The sequence below is a fragment of the Sorex fumeus genome, unplaced genomic scaffold (genome assembly GCF_029834395.1).
Source record: "Sorex fumeus unplaced genomic scaffold, SorFum_2.1 ptg000063l, whole genome shotgun sequence".
NCBI lineage: Eukaryota > Metazoa > Chordata > Mammalia > Eulipotyphla > Soricidae > Sorex > Sorex fumeus.
In genome coordinates this window covers 53,746,596-53,770,817 of record NW_026606120.1, presented here as the reverse complement: position 1 = coordinate 53,770,817, position 24,222 = coordinate 53,746,596, and the positions used below count along the sequence as shown (strand labels likewise).

The 24,222-nt window shown below is 58.2% G+C and overlaps 1 protein-coding gene across 2 annotated transcripts in view; it reads right to left on the bottom strand.

Annotated features, from left to right (window-relative positions):
• TMEM132E (transmembrane protein 132E) overlaps positions 1-24,222 on the bottom strand; it is a 51,756-nt gene that overhangs the window by 9,279 nt on the left and 18,255 nt on the right. For both annotated transcript variants that reach the window (XM_056126677.1, XM_056126676.1), the window contains exons 2-4: positions 3,178-4,108; positions 1,653-1,799; positions 1,246-1,438 (exon numbers count right to left, since the gene is read on the bottom strand). In XM_056126677.1, the coding sequence (XP_055982652.1) occupies positions 1,246-1,438; positions 1,653-1,799; positions 3,178-4,108 (1,271 nt within the window). The remainder of the gene's footprint in view (positions 1-1,245; positions 1,439-1,652; positions 1,800-3,177; positions 4,109-24,222) is intronic.

Genomic DNA, 24,222 nt, shown 5'->3' with positions numbered 1-24,222 from the left:
TGCGTTGACCTTCTTGCTCTGCAGTCTCAGCCCTGCCCCAGTCCCCAGCCGTCTTCACTTAACCTCCTCCCACTCCCTGGGGTTCACACTCTGTGGGTGGCCCCCAACAGTCTTCCTGGCCCATCCTGCTCTTCCCAAACATGTCCTCTGAGCCCACGATTCTCACTTCCCACTGGCACCCTTGTCCAGGTGGCCCCACGAGTCCCTGGCTGTATGAGTCCTCCAGCCCTCATGCCCACCAAGGTCCCCTCCCCTGGGCTGCTCCTCCACTTCACTTTCTTTGCAGAGGTACTCGGGGGCCTGGGGTCCACTCCTGGCAAACCCGGCCCACATACTTGGGGCTGGACTCAGGCCTGATGTTGCTGGGGGCCACCAGAGTCACAACTGGCGGTGCTGGGCAGCACGTGGTGACAGGGTTTGAACTCGCAAGGGGGCTTGGGTAAGGGGGCTAAGGGGGAGTGAGAGTCATGTGCTCAAGGTCTGGGAAGAGCATGATGGGCCAGGAAGACTGTGTGGGACCACTCCTGGGCATGCTGAACACCTGTGCCTGGTCTTCGAGCTGCCTCCTGTTCCTTCTCCTTCCCTGTCCCACTCAGCCCATCTGTTTGTTAGGGTGTGTGCGACAGGGGTGTGTGGTGGGAGAGTTCACACATGCGCGTGCACACACACACACACCCTCATGCCCACCTACACCACACACTCATAACCACTCACCTACACCCACATACCCATACATTTACCTGACACACACCCTCACGCCCACACACTGACACTACACACCCACATATCTACACCCACATAGACCCACACACCTACACCCAGACATCCATACATATACACTTCCACACACCCTCAACTCACACACTGACACTACACATCCACATACCTACACCCACACATACCCACACACCCACACACCTACACCCAGACACACATACATATACACTCTCACACACTCTCACACCCAGACACTACACACCCACATATCTACGCCCACACATACCCAAACACCCACACATATACACCCAGACAGCTGTACTCAGACACAGCCACACCCACTCGCACACACACCAATACCTAGACACCCAAACAACCATATACATACACCCACACCCACACAGATACACACGCACACATAATATATCTTAACACCCTCATGGGCACCTACCTCACAGCCTCACTCACACCCTCACACCCAGTGACAGACACCTGCACCCACACCCAGGCTGCCCGGCCTCTGCTCACCATGGCAAGGGGCAAGATGGCCTGCACATCCCGCTGGATGACCGTCAGCTCAGTGACCGCCCGCTCCAGGTCAGGCAGGGCGCCATGTCCGCGGTAGTCGATGTGCCACATGATCCTTCGCTTGACCGACTGGCTGGTGAAATTCTCCATCTCAAAGTCCAGCTGCAGTATCTCTAGGGGCCCCTGGCCCTCCCTGCACAGTGAGAGAGGAGGAGGGGCTGGGCACAGTTCGGGAGCCTCAGGAGCAGGAGGTCTCCAGCCCTTTCTGCAGGGAGGGCCTTCTGAGCCTCTCCCAGACACCCCAGTGCCCCGCTCTGTGCCCCAACATACCCATAAACTAAGCCCAAAGGACTGGCGTTGCCCATCCGGGTCCTTCAGCAAGGTGGCCGGGAGGCTACTCCACTCACCATGGGGGTAGGGGCGTGCCCTGGGCCCAGGACACGTCCACGGTGGCTGTTGAGTGCTTGGCGCCAGTCAGCAGCTCTGAGGTCACATGCCACTGGCCACTCCGTGACTTGGTGCCCAGAAGGGTCACTCCCTTCTTGGCCTTCACCCTGGGACAAAGGGGTGGGGGAAGAGGAGGGAGAGTGTCAGCCTAGTGACCCTAGGTTGGGGCTAGGACGAGAGGAGGGAGCAGGTGACCTGTCACTCAGAGTCCTAGACTCAAGACTAGCGGGGAAACCTCACATCATGGAGCTGACCCTGAGGGGTAGCTGCATCACTTCACCTGCAGCTCTAAGACCCCATTGAGCTTCTCCTTCCACACCTCAGTGACAGGGGGCTGACTCCCGCACACAGTCCCCCTGGACTAGAAACCTCTTCCCTGCAGTCGGCTGAAACACAGCAGCTCGGGGATCTGCTGGGGCAGGGGAGAGTGACTCTCCTCCAGGACAGCAGCTGTGGTGTGCAGGGTTGGAGGGGCCTCCGGAGTCCTCCTCCCTTTAGGCCTCCACTCTCCTCCAGTCACTGATTTTACCATAGTCTGAGGCCACTCATGTCCTAGCCATGCTCTTCTGGACTCAGATAGCGTAAGTGGCCTAGTCTCAATGCAACGTTTCAGCTGTGCTCAGAGTAACATGGACTGAAGCAGGATGGTTGTCATCTCCATCATTCTGCATGTTCTACTCCCATTTATGCAGCCTAAGGTTTATGATGACTGAACTCAAGTTCACCCTCATGTATCAGTGCCTGAAACAGCCTCTGACCCCTTTCCAAGAGCAGTTGCTTTTTAAGGTCATCTGCACACAGGGAAGGACAAGATTAACTCATGTAACTTGGAGGCTAAAAGGATGGTATTTCAGGTCTAATGCCCAGTGCTTGGGTTGGGGGGGGCGGGGGGAGATTTTTGTCGGATCATTTCCTATCATCTCACCCATTATAGCTCAAACCATGAATTCCTACTCTGAGACATGATTATCTTTTGGGTGCACAGGACCTGAGTTAAGGCCTTTATAGATTTGCAAGCTGTGTCTGTCTAGGGGTATTGGACGTACAGAGATAGAATCACTTCCCCGGCTCCAGCACCCAGCCCTCATCCTGCTCTGACCTCCACAACTCCACTTTGACCTTGACCTCTACTTCTGTGGGTGGGTCGGCAGCTCCAATTGTAGCATTTGGTACATCCACGCAGGTGAGGTCTGATCCCGCCCCTTCCAGTGACACCACTTCCTGGGAGCTAGGCAGGTTGGTTGAACTGAATGTGCTCCCTGACACCGCCCTTTCCAATGACATCACTTCTGGTGATCCTGGGCGGGTTGGGGCCGAAAGCTCCTGTTGCCCCTATGCTGATGGGGCAAGGGTGAGTGTTCTGGGGCACAGGTGAACATCGCATCTTTGTGACGGCCAGCAGAGCCCGGGCTAGGATAGGGGCCCAGGCAGGTGTCGGGGGTCTGGCAGCAGGGCCAGAGAGGCCCCTGGGCAGCGGCCGCCTACCTGAGCGTGAAGTGCTCCACACTGGGGCCAGCGGGCGAGGAGCTGTTGGGGGCCAGGTAGAGGAGGATGCTGAGCACCTCCCCGGGCTTGAGGGGCCGGTCGGGCAGGCGGATCATCAGGTTGCCGTCCAGCCGGTGCTCCTGCAGTGTCCTCCGCGGGGGCGGCCGGAACAGGCTGATACTGCCAATGCGCAGCAGCGGGTGCTGCGTGGGGCTCTCGGCGCGCGCCCCCAGCCCAGCCCCTGGGCCCCGGCGGCTGCCCCCGCAGCCCCCAGCCGCGTCGGGGGCGTGCAGCGTGTAGTAGAGCTCGGCCTGCTGGCTCTCCCCCGCGGCCTCGGGCTCCAGCCCATCGGGGGCCTTTCGGCGGGCCGTGGGCGGCGAGGCCGGCGCTGGGGGTCCAAACCAGGCCAGGGGCAGCTCGGCCCGCACCAGGCACGTGGCCAGGCCCCCGCCGAGGCGGCAGGAGCTCTTGACCTCACGGGCGTCCCGGAAGGCGTGCAGGCGGACGCAGGGCAGCCGCTCGGCCACCCCGAAGTCGTCCCAGTCCCGGCCCGCCACGTAGAACAGCACCTGGGCCACGGGCTGCGAGGCGGGCACGCGGGCCTGGACGATGAAGGCCCGCACCTTCCAGTTGACCGTCAGGCGCTCGGGGATGTCCAGGGTGCTGGACGGCTGCAGGAGCTCTCGGGCCACCACCTGACTGGTGCTGAAGGGCCCCAGCGAGACGTTGAGGACGGGCAGCTCCTTGGTCTGGAACACCACGAAGGGCTCGGAGCGCTGCAGGGAGCCGTTGGCCAGTGTGGGCGGCGGAGGACGGGCCTCCCGCAGGAAGAAGGCCAGCCGCGTGTGGGACAGGCGGTAGCTGATGGGCAGCACCCGGCTGGCCTGCGGCCCCGGTGGGCTGGGGCTGGCTGGGTGGGAGCGGCCTGAGGCTGGGGACAGACACAGACAGAAGAGAGATACCGGGGTGGTCGGTGAATCTGCTTGGCGGAACCCCTGCTGCCCACCCAGTCCAGAGGAGGGCAGATCTGGGGTCAGACCGCCAGCTTGTCCCCACCTGTGCGCCTGCGCGTGCGCACACACACACACACACACACACACACACACACACACACACACACACATACACACCATTGCTGGTGTGTTAATCCCCCTCGCCGCTACAGCCTCTAAGGCTAATGCCTACACAAAGCACCGTGAAGCTCTAAGAAGGTTTCAGAGTCGGGCAGGAATGTGTGTGGCGCAGTGGCAGAGCTCAGGCCACCCACGTGGGAGGTCCTAGATCTAATCCCCACCATTGTAAAGCAACTGGAAAAAAAGAAAATTAAAGACGGTTTCACCCCCTGGGTGTCCTATTTGTAAGACTCATATAGAAGTGGCGTTGGTTTCCAAGGACAAGCGTGAGGACTCAGCTCAGTCTGGTGCGGGAGGGCTGTGCAGGCAGAGCAGAGGGCAGCGCCCCTCGCTGAGGGCTCTCCCCACCCCCTGTGCTCAGTGCCCAACACTGTCCTCAGATCCCACCTTGGGAGGACACCGTCATTACCATCTCCGTCATGCCAGCTAGCTGGCAGCAGTGACGCCTCTTACCTGAGTTGTATGCAAGTGCAGCCTGCTTACGGGGTGTACAGCTGCCAAGAGCAAAAGGGTCCGGCAGCAGGATTTGAACTCAATCCCTCCTGTCTGTTAGTCCCAAGTGCTTCCCAAGCTCCAGCTGCCTCACGTGGCACATGAGTCCCATGGGGCCTGTGTCTCCCCAGTCCCTCTTGCGCCATAATAGATACAAGGAGAAGCGGGTGATTGGTCCCCCAAAGCTGAAGGTGGTCCTCGGCTCTGGCATCTTCATTCCCCCCCCATCCCACTCCTGCTTTGCAGTGAGGTCCCAGGCCCATGTTCCCAGCCCCCAGCCCTGTCTCTTGCTGTTTGGACAGCATGACCTGGGCTCACAGGGTCTCCCCACTCCAGTCCCCCTTCCAGAGTCCTCTCCCCCAGCACCTTTTGTTTCTTCCGCACACATATATGACCTGGGCGGCCCCTGTCCCCCAGCACAGGGCCTGTCTGGGCACAGTGAGGGAATAGGAAGGGCTGAGCTGCTGAGCTGGGGGCCTGAGAGGCAGCTCAGCATCCTGCCCCAGATCAAGCATGGATGGGCCTTGCCTAGAAAACCAGCCTCTCACCCCCGGGAGCCTGCAAGGTGCAAGGGCACCATTTGCCTTGCCTGGGGGAGTCAGGAAGCACTTGATAATCTGCAACCCACTGCAAATGCGTGTTATTCAAGATCTACTTCTGCTTACAAAATGCAGCCTCCAGCCACCTGGCACTGAGTCTGACCTACAGACTGCCCTGCCCAGCCCTGCTCTCCCCAGCTGCATGGGCAGGGCAGCATAACTGGACAGCCTTGGGCCCTTGTGCTGGCAGATGCCCTCCCCCCTCCTCTGCTCTTGTTGCTCTGCGTGTACCTGACAGCTCGCATCCTCCCCTAGGACCTTCCACCATGGTCCTGCTCCAAGGCTGCCACCTCCAAGATACGCCCTTGACTCCGAGGTCTTCTTCAGAACACCCTTCCCTTCCCTGAGGGTCCCTCTTGTCCTGCCTTGCTGCCTCGGAGGTCTTGCCCTGAGCCAGCCTACAACAGATCATGGCGGATGTAGCAAGAGTGAGTCAGAGACGCTCAGCAGGTCCCGGGGGCTGGCCTGCAGTCAGTGGCTTTCCTCACTCTCCCCCTGATTGGTGAACTCTGGACAGTTACACAATCACCCACAGTCAATCCCACATGGATGCAAGGACTTCAGAACTCTCTTCTTTTGAGGGCCTGGGGTCAAAGACACATTCTGTAATCCAGGGCTCAAGTACCATCTCCCAAACCTGGGGATCGGTTAGCAGTAGTGCCTGCCTTGGAAATGGGACTGGGGGTTTGATCCCTGGTGCCACCCCATATGCTGAAAGCCATCCCCGAGACTTTGTCTTTGGGGATCTCAGGCCTCACTACACATGAAGTGGGAAATCTTTGAGAGGCCACAATCCAGTGTGTGTGATCTCTGGTCACTGCAGTAACAGCAATAAAAAGGGATGGGCAGGGGAAGGGGAAACTCCATTATTTGTTACATGCATAGCATTGGGTGGGGGTGGGGTGGTCACTCTGAGTGGTTTTGGGGTGGCACCCACATGGGTGCATGAAGACCATGTGCTCAGGCTTTTCAGCCATTTCCTCAGCTTCAGGGAAGATTATTTTTGAAATGAGGAGATTGTCTTGGAGGGCAAAGGCCCTTGGGCTCGGATGATCTCACAGAACCTGCTGAGTGACCCCCAAAATTCAGAAGATGCCCCTGGCCCCCTGGGCACTCACACTTTTTGCACCAGAGTCTGAACAGCTCTATCCCCTGGACTCTGGACTCTGCTCCCAGGTCTTGCTTCCCACTCTAAGCACTACAGGGTGTGAGGCGTGAGGGCTGATGGAGGTGGGGACAGGAGGAGAGGACGGCAGAGTCCATGGTGAGCTCAGGGAGATGTCAGGCATGACCGGGAGAGTCTTCCTAGCCAGCTGCAAGCCCTGCCCAGGCAGCTAGACTCAGAGACGTGGGAGGCTGGCCTGAGGCTGGCTGTGGCATCCAGACACACAGCTGGAGCCGGGGCCCAGCAGACAGCTACCTCCTTTGGAAGCTGCAGGAAACAGGCCAACCAAGACAGGCACTCCCATTCCTGGCTGCCAAGGACTCAACAGGCCAAGTTGGTTCTTCCCATTTTGAGCCTCGATTTCTCCCTCTAAAATTCAGACTGTGGCCTCACAGGGCCCCCACAGGGCCATAGAGAAGAGCTGAGACCAAAGGACTGGGGGAAGGGGGAATGTCTTGGGACTTGGGGGGTCCTGGGGCCTTTAGTGGGCCATGCTTGGCTGAGGATGGCAGCAACCACCAGCGCGCCCTGCTGTGGGTGGGCCCCTGTGAGCAGGGGGCTGGACGTCCAGGAGGTGGACAGGTGGGGGGCGGGCGGCTTCCCTGTTTACTAGTCCCAGGAGCCCCAGAGGCTTCTTAAGTGCACTTAGTCCCCTTTGACCCTCCATTGTTCCCACCTCCGGGCCTGCCATCTGGACCTCATGGATGTGGTGTGGGGGCAGGGCCAGCAGCTAGACAGTGGACGGTGGATGCAGTGGGGCATGGGGGACGGGACGGGCATGGGGGAAGAGATGTATGCACGAAGTCTCCTTCCACCCCAGCCCCGGGAGGGCATGCCCAGCACTCTGGGGTTCAGGAACTAAGTACAGGCTGTCCCTCCCACTCCTACAACCTCCCACCCCTCTGACTCAGCCGGCCCCAACCCCCAACCAGGAGCATCACGTGGGGCCACAATGGCTCTGCTCATCAGCAGCCTGCAGCCTCCCATCTAGCTCTAGGAGCACTGAGGAAGGAGTTGTTTGCCCAAGGCCTGGAGAGGGGCAGCAGGGGTCTGAGAGAAGACTTGCACAAGCATAGGTAGGGGGACTCTTGCTTCCAGCCAAAGCCCAGGCTGTGCCCCCCCTCCCTGCCACTCTCCCCAGCACCTCCCAATCCCCTCCATCACCTCCCAAGAGAGTACTTGGAAGCTGCCGTCCAGTGACCGGCGCTGTCACTGGTCAGAGCTGTTGTGTGAGATGCAAACAGCCAGAGAGCTGTGTCTGGAGTCCCTTGGGAACTCTCCCCAGATGACAGGGTGAGGCCCCCTCCTCCAGAAGCATGTGCTTGTTTATGAGTCTGCCTTTCCCCGACCCGGGCACAGGCTAACAACAGGGGCTGTGTCAGCTTTGCCCAGAGCAAGGCAAAGTACGTGGGAGGTGCTTAGCAAAAGTCACTTCAACCCTCTTATGAGGCTGGGAACCAGTTCAGGGCCAGTTGCTGGACAGAACGTGTTGGGGGGGCGGTCACCCTCAGATACCCTTTGCACCTTTCCTTCTGGCTAGAACGAGGGAGCTTACTGCATATACAAATGAATCTGTGTGGAGGCAAGGGCTGGGCAGCCTGGGGGCCATCTCCCTGATTCTAATCAAGATCAGATGCCTCCTGCTTCTACCTCTAATTGTCCCCAAATTAAAACTAATCGCTTGCAAATCAGAAAAAGGGGGGAAAAGATTGCTATTAGCTTGGGTGAGTTTGAGGCACAGCAGGGCAAGTCCAGGGGGTTGGGGGTGCTGTGCTGTGCTGGGAGAGCCCGGGGGTTCACCTGTGAGTGTGTGTCTGTGAGTGTGCGTGCGTGTGAGGGTACATGCATGTGCAAGTGTGTGTGTGCCAGTGTGCATGTGTGTGTGGTTGTGTGTGCTTGTATGTGTGCACCAGTGCCAGTGTGTACATGAGTGCGTGATTGATAAGTATGAGTGTGCCGGTGTGCGTGTGCATACGTGTGTGCCAGTGTGTGTGCATGAGTGTTTATGAGTGTGTGTAAGTATTGTGTGCTAGTGTGAGTGTGCGTGTGTGCCAGTGTGAGTGTGTGTGAGTGTGTGTGTGTATGTGTGTGTGTGTGTGTGTGTGTGTGTGTGTGTAAGGAATGAATGACCCTGTGAGTCGAGCAGGAGCCATGGAGATGAGGTTCCCTGGAGTCACGTGGCCCATGAGCCAGAGACCAGGGACAGACTGAAGCCAGTGATGGCATCTCGAACCCGGTCCCCCAGGCTTTCTGGGCTGAGAGACCTGGCCCTGACAGCTGCAGAAGAGGAAGCGGCATAGCCTGAGGATCAGAAACAGGCCCAGCTGGGGAGTGGGGAGGGCGGGGTGGCAGGGATGCCTGGTTCCAATCCTGTCTCTCTGCTGATATGCCCACCTGACCTCGGGCCAGCACACGGCCGCCGCTGCTCTCTAGAGCCCCATTTCACCCTCGACCAAATAGAATTACCAGCTCAGAGCGCAGCCCCCATGGAGCTGGAGCCGAAGTGGGAAAGCCAGTCTAGAAGAAGGTTTTGTTTCTTGCTTTTGTTTTGTCCCTGTTGATCCCCAGTGTTAGCAAGGATTTTAAGACCCAGGACCTTCTCCTGCCCACCAGTCAGAGGGGAAACTGGCAAGTTTTCTAGAAAGCAATTGCAAAATTGGACTGAAAGGCCTTGAATCTGTTCGTGTTTCCAACCACCAGTACTCCTCAGCCCCATGACTCCTCAGCCCCCCACCCCTCGGGAATCCTACAAGCAGTGGGCTGCTCAGAGATTTTTCTAGAAAGCTGTGCACCCCAGTGTTATGCTTATCAGTCATTTGACACAGGCCCAAGTCCAAAAACTGGGAAGAGTTCGACAGAAGCAAATGCCTCTGAATGGATATAAGAAGACATTATAGATCAAGTTTTCAAAAAAAAAATATTTACTTGGGTGGGAAAATGCTCACAAAAGAGTTTGCAGAAAACAAAGCCGAGTGAAAAACTGGCTCTATGGCAGGGTACCAATTTCATATAAAAATTTGTGAGTCCTCGGGTGGAAATGCTTCCAATTGCTAATGGGGGCTATCTCTAGGGGGCGGAGATCGCTGGGTGATTGCTATATTTTACTTCGTGCTTTTATGTATTTCCCGGTTGTCTGTAAGGAACAGGTACGGCTTGTAAAATTAGAAAGAGAACAATAAATGTCCTTACAAATGAAGATGCACATTTGAAGCTGCTCCAAGAATTAAAGAAAAAACGGGGAGAAATATTTAAAAATGGGAGAACCTTTTCTGTGTGTGTTTTTCAGAGTGGCAAAAACTCATTCCCAAATCCTCTTTTCAGCCACCTCTTAGCTGTGTGGCTGTGGGCCGGTGATTTTTCCCTCTCTGAGCCTCAGATCTCCACAGCCATGAGATGAGGATAAGAAGTAGGGCTTCACGGATCCGTCCCGAGAAAGCAAATTGCTTGGTGTGGCTGCTGTTGCAGAGTGCGTGATGGTGCTGATCGATTCATTGATTTGCCCAGCCAAGCGTCACTGGTTACTTAGTTCTAAAAGGAGGGAAGCACAGGCCTCTTTTCTCCAGCACACGGTGCATGATGAGCTCAGGGCACTGCATCTGTCTGGGAAGTTAACTAGGACAAGTACAGACATGACAGGCTCTTGAAGCAGTGAGTCCAGTCGCCTCCCGAACCTCACTGAAGCTGGAAGGAACGCTGGTTGCTGTGGTCCCAGAATCCAGTCTGGAAAACTCTGTCACCATCCTGCTGTGTGACTTCCCTGCCCTCTCTGGACCTGGGAGAAGAGGCTAGTTTCTGCCCTGCCCAGCTGCACAGGTGACCTGGCGATGGATAGCAACCCTGTGTGCAGGAAGGGCACTGGATCCTGGGCCGGGAGCATCGAGCGGAGGTAAAGGCTGGGTGCAGGGTTCCCGTAGACTGCCCATCCCGACCTGTAAAGACCGACCCATCCTCTGCGTCTTGCACACAGATAGATGCTGAGCCCCGAAGCCATGCACAGACAGCAGGGACTAGACACCAGTCGGGGATGCTTCACTCGTCTGGGCACCTAGCACAGAGCTGAATCCATCTTTCTTCAGGTTGACAAAGGTGCCAGGCAGGCTGGTCCCTTGCAGGCATGGCTCATGACTGGAGCCAGGAAGCTCAGCCTTTGCAGGAGCCCAACAGAGGAATGGGGTGTTTGAGGACTGGACCCTCAAACCTGAGCCCTACACACCTCCCTCCCCCCTCCCCCCACCAACTGTCTGTGCTCCCGTCCCACCAAAGCAAGTTCCTCGGGACAGGGCTGTGTGTGACAGGCCCCCCTCCCCCCTCCCCCCCCCCCCCCCCGTCACCTTCTTCCCTCTGGCGCCAAAGGAGCCCGTGTGCCTGCAGCTTGGCTGGTTGTGTGGGGACCAACAAGAGTTGCAAAGGCGGAGAACTGAAACATGTCAGGGCTGGGAGAAACCACCACAGCCTCCAGCAGCCCATAGCCACCAGGTGCCTCAAACAGCAGTGCTCAGGGATCACTCCTACAAGGCTCGGGGAAACCATATGGAATGCCGGGTATTGAACCTGGGTTAACTGCATGCAAGGCCAGTGCCCAGCCCCCTGTACCATCTCTCTGGCCCTCAGATGCCTCTTGCTGGACTCCTTGGAAGCTACAAATCCCAGACAGGTGGCATCCATCCTCAACCCAACCCCTGGCTGGAGCATGTGCTGGAAGCAGGGTGTGGGCAGCAGAAGGGCACCCCTCCCACACTTACCCCTCCCACACTCATCCCATAGTCTCCTATGGGAGACCCCCAGCTGCTTACTCCCAGTAGTTCCAGTGGTGAGTGGTCCGTGAGGTAGTTTCTTGCCATCTGCTTAGGGTCTGCCTGTCTCCTCCATAATGGGGTGTCAGGCTCTTTTCCCCACACCATACAGATGAGGAAAATATAGGTCCCCCTATCAGACTGGTTCTGCATTTATGAGCCGGGTGAGCTTGAGCAAGAGACTTTAGTACCTTTCCACCTTCATCTCCTAAAACGCAAATTGAGGCAAAGCGGCGGCTAAACTTGCACGGGGCCTCTTTGAGAATGAAGTGTGCACGTCGCAAGCTTGCCTGCGGGGTCCGTCAACCAAGCCCCTACACAGCCCTCCTTAAACGCTCAGTGATTGTTTGGGTGCCATTATCATCAACAGTGGGTCCCCAGGCAGCCTCCTGAGTCTTGTGACTGGCTCCCCAGGCTGAAAAGCACAAACTCAACCCTAATCTCGGGACCGACCGAGCCGTTCCTTGAAATCTGTTGCTTTCTTTCTCCCAGCACAGAGCCATGGATGAATGAAAGGATGATTGGGTGGCCCTGGGAGGTCAAGTGTCTGCTGATACACAAGCACACTGACACGCACACACCCATGCTCACTCATGCACACACATGTACACAAACACCCCTCCCTCCCACATGCAGACTCCCACACTCGCACGTATGCATACACACTCCACATACACACTCACACGTGTACACAGACACACTCCCCGGCACGTGTGCACAAACGCCTGCACACACATACAAGCACAGGCACACCCTCCCACGTACGCACACACCGCACACACACGTGCACACCCCCTGCCTCCCCGGGTCCTGCACGCAGCTCTCCTAACCAACCCCCCTCTCATTTCGCTCCCTCGTCTGAAAATCCTTCCTGCCACTGGGCCAGATGCTGCGGTTCTGCTAAGCCCTCTCGTCAGCTGTGACCTCCACACGGAGAATAAGGCAGCAAATCAGAGAGCCGCAGGCGCACGGACAGAGGAGGGGGAGGAGTAAATAAATATCAGAGAAGGGAAGAATGAACCATGCTGCGCTCAGCTGGGGGGCTGGGGACCTGGGGAGAGCCCAGGGGGGGCAGAGGCCCCAGAAAGATGGGAGCCCACAGAACCCCAGGAGCGGTTGCTTATACCTGTCTGCTGGCACAGCTGCCACACCTGCTCTGGGTACCTGGGGGCCCTGGGGGTGGCTGTGCCCTGCACACAGCCTGGCAGCTCAGGTCCCAGCTCCTGCTGGCATTGGAAGCATCTCCTTGCTAACCCTGGGGCGTCACTGCCAGAAGAAGCAATCCTGGGGCTTCAGGAGACACTGCCCACTGCAGATCTGGGGGCGCAGAGCACATACTGCCCATCCCTGAGAGCTGGCCAGGCCAGCGGCACCTCTCCTCCTGCAACCCTTGCTTCTGTGGGAGTCACACTTGGCCTGGCCACAGAGGGAGGGTGAGAGGGCTAGCGTGGGAGAGGGCAGAGAAGAGGGTCCAGGGGACAGTCCTGGGAGCCCCTTCCCTGCATACAGTGAGCCCTGAATGTTGCCCCAGTACCTCAGGACCTGCTCTGTAAGTCTGCCTGGTGAGTTGGAGCTACTGTCTGTCTGTCCGAAGGCTCTGACAGGCGTGAGGTCGAAGGCCTTCAATTTCCAGGCATGCCCACCCACACCCCAAGAATGGCTCATCATTTTCTGGAAACCTGCAAGGGATCTTCCTCAGCCCTGCCCCAGGCCCCTCTGTGGGCAGCAAGGGCCAGCCCTTGGTCCCAGACTCTGTCTCTAGGAGTGACCGCCTGATGGGGGCAGGAGGGCAGGAGGGGTGCTGGGGAGAGATGCTCTGAGTGGCTCCAAGGGAAGCTTCTGGGATGCAAGGTACCCCGCCCCCCACTACCCCATGCTGCTGGCTCTGGCTCCAACCAGTCCCCCAGCCCTGTGGATACCCCATTTTCACCCCACCGCACCAGCACCAGCCTCTCTGGGGCCCTGAGTGGGGAGTGGGGGCGTCTCAGATTTCCTGAAAAGCATGAAAGGATTGAGGGGTGGAGTGGAGAGAGGAGAGGTTGGCGGCTACATCTTGGGGGTGGGAGGGGAGGGTGAGGAGGAATGGGCCAGGGGGAGGGTAGGGATAGGAGAGAGGGCAGCTGGTGGTGGTGGGGGGGGGTGTCCAGGGCAGATGGGGCAAGCCCCGCAGACCCCTGGCCTGGGCTCCGCCGGGGCTCTGGGGGCGGGGAGCAGAGCAGGAGGGGCATGCTCAGAGTTACACTAAATGACTAATGTGCATTATCCTAATTATAGCTGAGCACGCTGAGCTTCCCATCGGCACAGCCGCCTGCATCTCCTAATAAACAATTAGCACAAACAACAGAGAGAGAGAGAGAGAGAGAGAGAGAGAGAGAGAGAGAGAGAGAGAGAAAGGGGGGAGGGGAGGGGAGGCGGAAGGTGGGGGAGGAAGAGCACACACATGCTGAGGGCTGTGCATGGAGGCTGATTTGAAGCCTATCCCCAGGCTTGCTGGCTGGCCGAGCACAGGACACTGCTGAGTCCTGCCTCTCCTCATCACGACCCCCTCCCTCACCCCCTGGCAAAAGCACACCTGTGTGGGCCAATGAAGACCCAGAGAGGCTGAGAGGCTCGGTCCAGGACGCACAGCCCAGGTCAGGTGCCATCAAGCCTTCTGAGGTCCTGAGCCCTGGGTTCATTCCTGGGAGACGGGAAGTGAGGGAGCAGAGGTGTGGCGGGCTGAGCCCCGCCCATCCCCAGACGTGTGCGGGCGTAGTTGTGAAGGCAGAGTTCTTGTGGGTCCACGAGCACCTTGATGGCACCTACCCCTGTTTCCACAACACCGAGGGAGGGGACCCGCTTCTGGTCCCCAAAGGTCGAGATGCACCCAGGGTAAGCTTGGTCCCAGGTCCTGGAGCTGCTGTGGTGCTTTGGGGTCTGACTTGGGGGTGGGGTTACTCTGCTAGAGTCTTCTTGTGGGTCCCGTGAGCCATGTGGCCCCCATCATGGGGAAGAGGTCTTCTGGGAGAAAAGCACGACATCCCTCTAAGGAGCAGCCGAGCCACCGTGGGGTCCCAGGGGTCCTTGCTGTGTCCAGCTCTGAGTTTCCCTGCATCTCCCTGACTCTGGGATTACTCCCCAGTGTCCACTGCGGGGCCAGGCCAAAGGAGTCTGGAGAGCTGGAATGGGGGGGGGGGGTCAATGGGGGATGGGGCCACCACCCCTGTCAGAGTGACTTGGGTTTCAGTGACTGAAGCAGACTGAGCCCCAACTCCTCACGGTCAGCTTGGGGTGTTCACAGGTTTCATACTGAAAGTTCCTCAGACCTGGCACCCCAAGGAGGCTCCCAACTCTCCCAACTCTGTCCCTCATGGCAGAGGGTGGCCCGGGGTCTGAACACGCAGTCTGCAAAACAGGGGGGCACTGGGAGCTGGACCAGTCTCCCAGCATCAGGATGGGGTCAGGGGGGTCCCAGGGCCGGAGACCAGCAGTTATGGGAGAGAGACAAGAGGCCAGACTCATGGCCCTGGGGTCCTCACCTGATTCCTCCTCTACCAGAGGTGGGGTGCAGATCCCGCCCTGGCCCAGCCTCCTGGAACGTCATGAAGGAGTCCTCTCTTCCTCCCGCCCTGCCTGATGAGCATCCACTCAGCCCCGTGCCCCAACCGCACCCTGGACTGACAGACACTCGGAGGGACTGATTGGCAGATGGAGATGCTGGCCTTTTCCAGCTCGGCCCAGGAGGAGGCCATCAAGACTCTGATTCGGGGCCAGGAGAGGCCTTGAAGGACTGGAGTTGAACTTCTCATGTGCCAGGCCCTGAGTTTGATCCCCCAGTACTGCAAGGCATCCTCCCGCCATTAGCACCCCGTGGCCTTCCAAGTACCGTGGACCCCCGCCTTACACCACTGTCCCAACTGGCTGAAGCACTCCCGGAGTGCTCCTCTGGGGCCCCTCCTGAGCACTGCTTGGGAGCACCTCCTCTAAGTGTCTCTTCCCACAATGCTCTGCACTCCCCAGCACACCTGCTCCCCCACTCCCACGCCCCTACCCTCCAGCTGAGCCCTCCCTCTGCCACCCTACACTTCTGCTTGGCAGGAGTCCTCGGCCTTGGCTTCTCCTTGCCTCACCTCCCCTATGAAGCCCTCCCCGTCACCTGCCAAGCTGGGTGAGCCGTGACACTGAGCATCCGGCTGGTCTTTTCTCTTCGATGGGGACCCTGCTGAGGGCAGGAGCTGGGCCTTTCCTCCGCTGCCCAGCACAATCCCAGGATTTGTAAGCAACAGTCAATAAAAATCCTCAAATAAATATTTATCCAGGCCCTTCTCTGCCCCAGCCCCTGCTGGGAGCTTCCAGGGAGACAAAGATAAAGCAGACAGCTTCTGCCCTTAAGGAATTTGCCGGCTAACAGGGAGACCAGACAAGTCCATAAATAACCCGCTAAAAGGTAGGAGTGCGGGAGGCTGGGGCGGCGCTCACTCGCTCGGGGCTCCCTGGGTGTTCTGAGAGCCAGATGCTGGCATAGGAAACGCCCCGCAGAGGACGGAGGGGAGGCGGTCTAGACACAGGATGGAAAATCTACCGCCCAGCAGGAATGGGGGGATTTGGTGTGTGTGTGCGGGGAGGGGGGTGCCAGGAGGTTGCAGGAGGAGAGAGTGGCACAGGGGCTGCCCATGATGCGGCATCAGGCTGAGAGACGAGACAGGAGGGTGAGGGCTGGCACCGGCAGAGGCTCCAGAGGCCTCCAGGTGAGTGTGGGTGACATCCTGGGGGCTGCTGTATGCATCTGTCTTCCTGAGCAGGGGACATGTGCTTGGGGTGTGGCTGCAGGGCCTGTCCACCTGGCCCCATCCATGCACGCATGGTGTGCCTGAGCTTTTACATGAATGAATGAGAACTCCTGTGCGCTTCGAGGGCTGGAGCAATAGCACAGCGGTAGGGCATTTGCCTTGCATGCAGCCAACATGGCCGACCTGAGTTCGATTCCTCCGCCCCTCTCAGAGAGCCTGGGAAGCTACTGAGAGTATCTCGCCCGCATGGCAAAGGCTGGCAAGCTACCCTTGATGTACTCGATATGCCAAACACAGTAACAACAAGTCTCACGATGGAGATGTTACTGGGCCCACTCGAGCAAATCGATGAACAATGGAAGGACAGTGACAGTGACAGTGTGCCCTTCGAAGCTAGTCCACCAGCCCCCCAGTGGGGGGAACGGGGAGCTCTGGGGGTCTTTGGTAGGTCTCCCAAGCAGACAAATAGAGCCCGGAAACCCTCGGGGCCACTCCTGGAGATACTTGGCCCAGCCAGTCAGGTAGAGGCCAGATGCCTCAACCCTCTGGCCTGGTCAAGCAGAGCTGCCCCCACCCAGCGGCAGGGCCACGCGAGGCTGGGGACTGAACTCGGGGCCTAGCATGGGAGCCTGTGTCCCAGCCCCGGGAGCTCCCTCCCTGGTTCTCTCCCAAGGGCCCCCTGGGCAGGGCAGCCAAGCACGAGGTGGTCTTGTCTACCTCCCCCAACTATGTAGCAGAGTTGGGGGGTGGGCAGGGAGCTCTGCCTCCAGGGGCTGGCATGGCATGGGGGTCTAGTATGGGAATCAGTAACCTGGGCTGATAGTGTCTCCACAACCTGTTGGGGTGTCCCCCCCTCCCAGCTGGGGTGGGGGAGGGGCTTCCCTGCTCCAGGCTCAAGTTCCTGCATCCAGAGCTGAAGGGGCTGAGATCCCTGGCAGATGTCTCCCCGCTCCCCCAATCTCACCCCACCTAAAGGGGTGCCTCTGTCTGCTCCCCACTGCATTCCTCTTTGCCCCATGCCCAGTTCCCTGCCACACAGCTCTTCCTTCTCTTTCTCTCCTTCCTCCCTTCCCCAGGCAACTGCTGGGGGATTGCAGAGCTGGGGGGCAGGGGTGACCCCTCCTGCTAGTCCTCCCAAACAACCTCCAACTCCACCCTTAAAGGTGCTTTCCCCGCATCACAGCCTCTGCAAGGCACCCTGGGAAGATGTCTGTCGCCTCAAGATGGCCAGGAGCCAGCCCAGAAGCGCCAGCGCTCCCTGTGCAAGAATGCGTCACCTCACCTCACACCTCCTCCTTTGCGGGTCCCTCCGAGATGTGGACAGGGAGTCTGGCCCCTGGCCAAACCAGAGTAAGCGGTCCCCCCTGCATACTGCTGAACCTGAGGTCGGCTGCAGCGAAACCAACTTGGAAACAAAACCAAGTTGTGTGGTTAGTAGGGGTCTGCCCCAGCAGGCTTCCTTGTGGGGGTAGTGAGCTCCCCGTTGTCTCTGGAAGGATCCTACCCACTGGAGACCAAGCTATGTTCACAGCGGATGCCTCTCAGGGGCTGCTGCTCAGCCAGGGGCTGGCCTGGGTGATCCCCCGAGCGTGAGATGCCGTGGGGTTGCCCTTCTGAGAAAGTGCTGCCTGCTGAAGGCCGGTCGGAAAAGGAGAAAAGGAAAGGAGGGAAGGGTGGGGTGGGGTGAGAGAGGGGTGCCGGGTGTGGGGAGCAGAACCCCTGTGCTGGCCTTTGGGTAAGGAGTTGTCGGCCCCAAAGGGCCGAGAGGGAAGCAGCTGAGGAAGTTCCCTGCTTCTCAGGGAGGCCACGGGGTCAGCATGGCAGGCTGTCCACCGCCCTGGCAGCCGTCCCTTCCTTTCTCAGGTGACCCAAGAATAAATGAAGTCCTGGATATGCAGGAGCAGGAGCAATAAAACAACGGGTAGGGCATTTGCCTTGCACATGGCTGACCTGGGTTCCATCCCCTAGCACCCCATATGATCCACTGAGCCCAACAGAAGTGATTCCTGAGTGCAGAGCCAAGAGTAAGCCCTGAACACTGCTGGGTGTGGCCCCCCCAAACAAAACCAAACAAACAAACAAACAAAAAAATGAAGGTCTAGGTATGAGGCTGAGTGCTGGGTCACATCTCCAGAGTTCCAAGGACTGTGGGGCAGGACAAACGGAACCCAGGAGTGCCTGTCCTCTTGCTGTGGGCCAGCCCCTCCCCCACCAACCCGAACAAACGAACAACAGCAAAAAGAATTGGAGAAGCCCAGAGTCCAGCCTGCCACACCGCACCAGAGCTGCCGCCCCTGCAGAGACCAACTTCCCTCTCTGTCCCGGGACCTGGCTGGACACTCTGTGGCATGGCTGTGACAGTGGTGGACCAAGACGTTGTCTCTCCCAGATGCGTACCAGCCTGGGGTAGGAGTGGGCTGGCCAGGGGGCCTGGGAAGGCCAGTTCCACTCTCCTTGGGCCTGTGGGCAAGGCCACAGCTGATCCATTCCAAAGGGCCAGCAGGCTAGGGCCAGGTGGCTCGACATTAGGTGTGTTTCAGGAGAGGCTGCTTCAGCGGGTGCCCACCTGGACCCCACACCCACACAGGAGCCAGCCTAGACGAGGTTTCTCCTGCTGCCCACCCCCACTCAGGAGGTGAGAATGCTGAGCGCACCAGGCCTCCCACTGCTGAAGGAGACACCATGGCGGGGATTTTTCCGTGACCGTGGAGTGAGGCTGAGGCTCACTCATCTCATGCCTGATGCCTGGAGGATCCTTGTGGCCCCTGCACTACAAGGGGCCCGAGTCTGCGCACTTGGGATTTCACAGTTGACCACTGATGGGAATCCGGGCAGGGAGGACAGACCTGGTCCTCTCCGCGCTGCCCGTGTACCTGCTGGCCCCCAACCCCGGCTCACCCCCGCGCCCTGCAGCTCAAGCTCCGCACATGCAGGCCTGGCTCCTCCTTGCTAGCTGTGTGACTGAGTGTCGGCCACATAACCTCGCTGGGCCTCTGCCAGGGCTCCCGGAAAGGAGCTGACACAGCAAGTTCACGGGGTGGCGGGAGGGACGGCAGGCGAGGCGCTTCCCACGGACGGGCGCAGAAGTGCTTAGCAATAACCATGGGCAAACGCTATTAATAATAAAGCATTCTCATTAGGCTGAGCGCTTTATCTTTCTCGGAAGGCACTCAGTCTTTCCAGAGCCTTCTGTGAGAGGTCACAATTGGTCTTCCAGGTAGGTGACTGGGATGCTGAGACCTTCCAGAGCAGAGACGCTGACCACTACACCTCCCCTCTCTCCCAGACCCCTAGGATGCTCTGCAGACCCCCAACTGGAGAGTCAGGGGGCGTTTGCCAGGGGGGAAGAAGGGGAGTCACGGTGATGAGTGAGAGGAGAGGGCAGGGAAGTAGGGGATTGCAGGGAGAATGGCCAGGGTAGACCAGTCCGCCAGAGTCTTGGGTGCCTGATGAGGAGCTGGGGCTCCATCCTCACCTGGCAGTGTGGGGGAGGGGGGGTGTGCAGGGAGCTATGGAAGGTGAGGGGTGGAGTGAGACCTGCTTCTCACTTTAGGAAGAGCATGCTGGAAGTGGCCTGCAGGGGAGAGCCTGGGGGTGGGAGGCAGAGCCCGCAGGACACAGGGTGGGGTCCTAGGGCACCGTGACGAAGCAGAGGTCAAGAGCAGGTGTGTGGGCTCATGCCTCTTGCTGTGGGGCCTCTTGGGGCCTCCTCCCGATCTGCAGAGCAGAGATAGCCACACCCCCACCTTGGGTGGCTGAGAGGTTATGCGAGTGTGTGTAGGCCACAGGCCATGCCCGCGAGGGGGTGAGCCCAGGAAGGGCACTCTGGAGCAGGTGCTGGGGCAGGTGTGGGAGACACAAGGATTGCAGCATCCAGCTCAGGAGGGAAGGAGGGCAGACCCGCTCCGCTGAGCAGAGGGCTGGAGACCGCGGTGAGGAAGCTGTGGGTCCTAAAAGGAGAGGCGAGAGCTGGCCCAGATGCTGAGTTGGATGGGGTGACCCCAAAGGGGGCACTGGGGTGATGGCTGGTGGTGGTAGACATTCAAGACTTGCAAAGAGGCTGAGGAGGAGGGTCAGGAGGCCTGGAAATTCAAGGGAAGTGCTCGCCAGTGAATCCCTCCCACAGACCAGACCCAGGGGGCTAGGGCCCAGGGCCAGTTCTACCACTAATACTCCCCAACACTATTCCCCACCATCACTTATCGCCATAACTTCCCACCATTGCTCCCCACTGTTACTCCCCGTCGATACTCCCCACCATTACTCCCAATCATTGCTATCTACTATTATTACTCTCTGCCCTTACTCACTACCATTACTCACTACCATTACTGCCTACCATTACTCCCTGCCACTGATTCCCAACTATTACTCCAGTTATTACTCTCCACCATCACTGCATCTGACTACTGGCTGCCTGCATGAAGGGGGCACTGGATATCCACTTTTTAGTACCTGGCAGAGTATGGCACACTGTTGGTTTTTTTTTTTTTTTTTTTTTTTTTCGCTTTTTGGGTTACACCCGACAGTGCTCAGGGGTTGCTCCTGCCTCCACGCTCAGGAATTACTCCTGGCAGTGCTCGGGGAACCATATAGGATACTGGGAATTGAACCCAGGTCGGCCGCGTGCAAGGCAAACGCCCTTCCCGCTGTGCTATTGCTCCAGCCCCATATGGCACACTGGTTTAAAAGACTGGCAAGAGAGGACAGGGGTTAAGGTATATTTGCCTTGCATGCCTCTGAGTCCGGCTGGACCCAAACAAGCAAACAAATAGAACAGGAGAGCTGGACTGAAAGTTAAGGCAGGCTGGAGGCCCTGAGTGAGGCACCTCCACACAACCCGGGGTGGATGAACTGAGTGACAGGGGACTGGGCTCAGGTTCTCTGGTCCCCAAAAATGCTGTGAATCCTATCTGTCTGGGCCATTGGACCCAGTCCCAGGCATGCCCCATGGGGCCCGCTCTAGATCCTTGCTTTTTAAACTGGGGTGCGGTGTGGGGGCTGCATAGCTGAGTGAGGGCAGGGAGGTCAGGAAGAGTTGGACAATAGCACAAGGTTTCTGAAAGCAATGTAGCACGGTCCTCCCATTGTTCATCGATTTGCTTGAGCGGGCACCAGTAACGTCTCCACTGTGAGACTTGTTACTGTTTTTGGCATATCGAATACGCCATGGGGAGCTTGCCAGGCTCTGCCGTGCAGGCGGGATACTCTCGGTAGCTTGCCGGGCTCTCCGAGAGGGATGGAGGAATTAGATTGTAAAAAAAAAAAAATTAGTCTTTATGAGTTTTTGATAAAACACTAAAAATTTTTTTGAAAACACTAACTCTTAATACCTGGTACTTAAATTACAATGTACTAAACAAAAGCCCAAAATGAATTCAGAGGAAACCGAGGTGCTCCTCGCAGCCCTTTATGAGGTGCAAAAGGGGGTCACTGGTGGGGGTGAGAGTTTCAGCAGCTCTGCTCTAGACCAGGCACAGCTTCAAGGTAGCCCCTCTGTTCTAGTGGACAGCATTGGCTGGACCTGGCTCCTCTGCAGGGGTTGGGGTGGGTCTTCAAACTATGTTCCATGGAACCCAGCTTGGGTCCTGGTTAGGTCTGATCTTGAGGGCAGTGACACATCCTCTTTCTCTCCATTAACCCGGAGCTGACCCCTCCTTGCAGGACCTCTGCTTCTGGTGTTGGGGTTCACCCTGTCCTACCTACCTTCAGGGCAGCTGTAGGCCTGGAAGCTTGGTTGGACCTTGGGCAGTTCCACAGCCTGGACACAGGGCTCTGGAATGCTCCTGAGCTGGGGGGGCATGGGATGGGGGTGAAAGTAAGGTAATTTGGAAGTCAGGGTCCTGCCCTCTCCCTCCCTCCTTCCTCCGAGGCTCCCCAGGGCAGGGGGACCATTTCAGAGAAGCACGTGCAACTTGACAGAGACAAATGGGCTTAATTGACCCAAATTAGCAGCAGGGAGGAGGTGGAGGCAAGCTGCTGGCATCTTTGATCACTGTCGCCCTGTGTGGGCAGGACAGACCCCGGCCAGGCCATCAGGGTCCCCCCTCCCATGAATGGTGGACGTCAGAGGTGCCTGCAGAATGGAGCTTGGTGGGCCTGTTCCTGGTTGGGAGGTGCAGTCCCGGAAGCTGTGTCTCCTCCAGGTCCGTCATGCTGAGGTCAAAGGCTATAATGGAGAGGGTGGGGTTCCCAGGGCCAAGTGCACAGCCCGTCCACCCTCTTGCCTTGCCCAGACCCTGGCCAAGGCCTCCCTTTGCATCTTTCCACTTTTCCACACATTCCTTATTGGTGATCCTCAAACCTGGGTCTCCTGGAAAACTTTCAGGATGAGGAAGTGAACTGGTGCCCGCCTTGATATGTGGGCACGTCCTGGGATTCTTGTCGGCTGTCCCTGCTGAAACTGGACTCAGAATGACTTCCTGCTGGGTTGCTGGGAACCAGGTCTCCTCCCTCCCGGAAAGCTCTGAGGGTGTCCACTGTGGACTGGGCCTTGGGTCCTCCTCTCACACCCCCACTCCAGATGCTCTGACTTCCCTGCCGGGCATCTGGGGTCTCCAGAAGGGACCTGCCCCCTCCTGGACCCCAGTGCTACATGGCAGGTCCAGCCCATCCTGTTCTGCCTGTCTGCCCTCAACACAGACACAGGGGCACAGGGGCACACAGATGGTGGGACACACGGGCACAAGGAGATAGGATCACATAGACATACACAGAGACACATGGACACACACAGGCACAGGGACACACAGGGATACATGGGCACAGGGATGCACAGCTCAAGGGGACATGGGGACAGGGACACATGGACACATGGGGATACCTGGGCCACACGGGCACAGAGCCACACAGAGCCACACAACACATGGGCACCTCACCTTTCTAGCTCACTTCACTGCCACGCAGGCCCTCCTTCCTCTGCCCAGTCCCTGCCATGCCCACCAACACTGCTGGGCACTGGGCCCACCTGGATGATGACAGGGACCCTCAGTGCCAGCTCCCAAGGGTTGCGCGCAAGGCTCAGGGAGTGCAGGTGTCTCCCCACTCTCTCGCCCGCACACACACCTGGAGACCCTTGGAGCTGGCTGGAGGCCATGGAAACAAACACTTGCCGGCCGTGCAGAGGGACAGAGCTGCACACAAACGCCCCCATGTCTTCCTTGGTGAGGAGCGGATGGGCACCTGCTTTGTGGATAACGACACTAAACACTGGTTCTCAGAGAGTTGCTTGGGGTTCTGGGTCCAGAATAGAGGATGCAGTGAGAAAGGAGATGGAAAATGAAAAGAGAAGTTTCTTCCAGTCAATTATTTTTTTTATGATTTTCTTTTTGGTGGTGGTGGGGAAATGGGACCATACCCAGCCATGCTCAGGAGCTATTGCCGGCTTTGCTTCCAGGGATCACACTTGGCTTTGCTGGAAGGGCCTTACAAGGTGCTGGGGATTCGAATGGGGTTGGCTGCATACAGTAGCGCAAATGTCCTACCTGCTATACCATCTGGTCATTTAATTTTGTCTTAGAGGCCTCACATGGCTGTGCTCAGGGGTTACTCCTGGCTCTGTGCTCAGCAACCACTCCTGGAGGGCTCAGGGGGCCATGCGGAATGCCACGGATTGAATCTGGGTTGGGTGCCTGCAAGGCAAGAACCTTACCCGCTGTACTATCTCTCTGGCCCTCATGTTTAAAGAGAAGACAGTGCTACACCTTTCCCGCCCTCTTCCTTCTTCAGAGGACCCTGACCCTGGGCCCAGGGGCTCCCCTCAAGGCCTCTCTGCTGGGAAGCCCGGCCAACCAGCAGACACACAGAGCTCCTGATTCAGAAGGTCTGGCAGTGCCTGATGTGATTCATAGGCCCCAACACCCCCTGATGCTTCTGAAATCCCGCTGTGATCACGGGCCCACCAGGGATTCCCGTTAGAACTGCAGGGAGGCCCGGTTGCACCCCACACTTATGCATTCATGATTCCCAAGCACCCAAGGCAGCAGCACTTTCAAAGAAAAGAGGGGCAGAGAGGGGCCCTGCCTGACAGGCTGCATTTCTCACGCAGGCTCCCTATCACCTGCCCGCCTCCCCTCTTCCCGCACTGCTGATGAA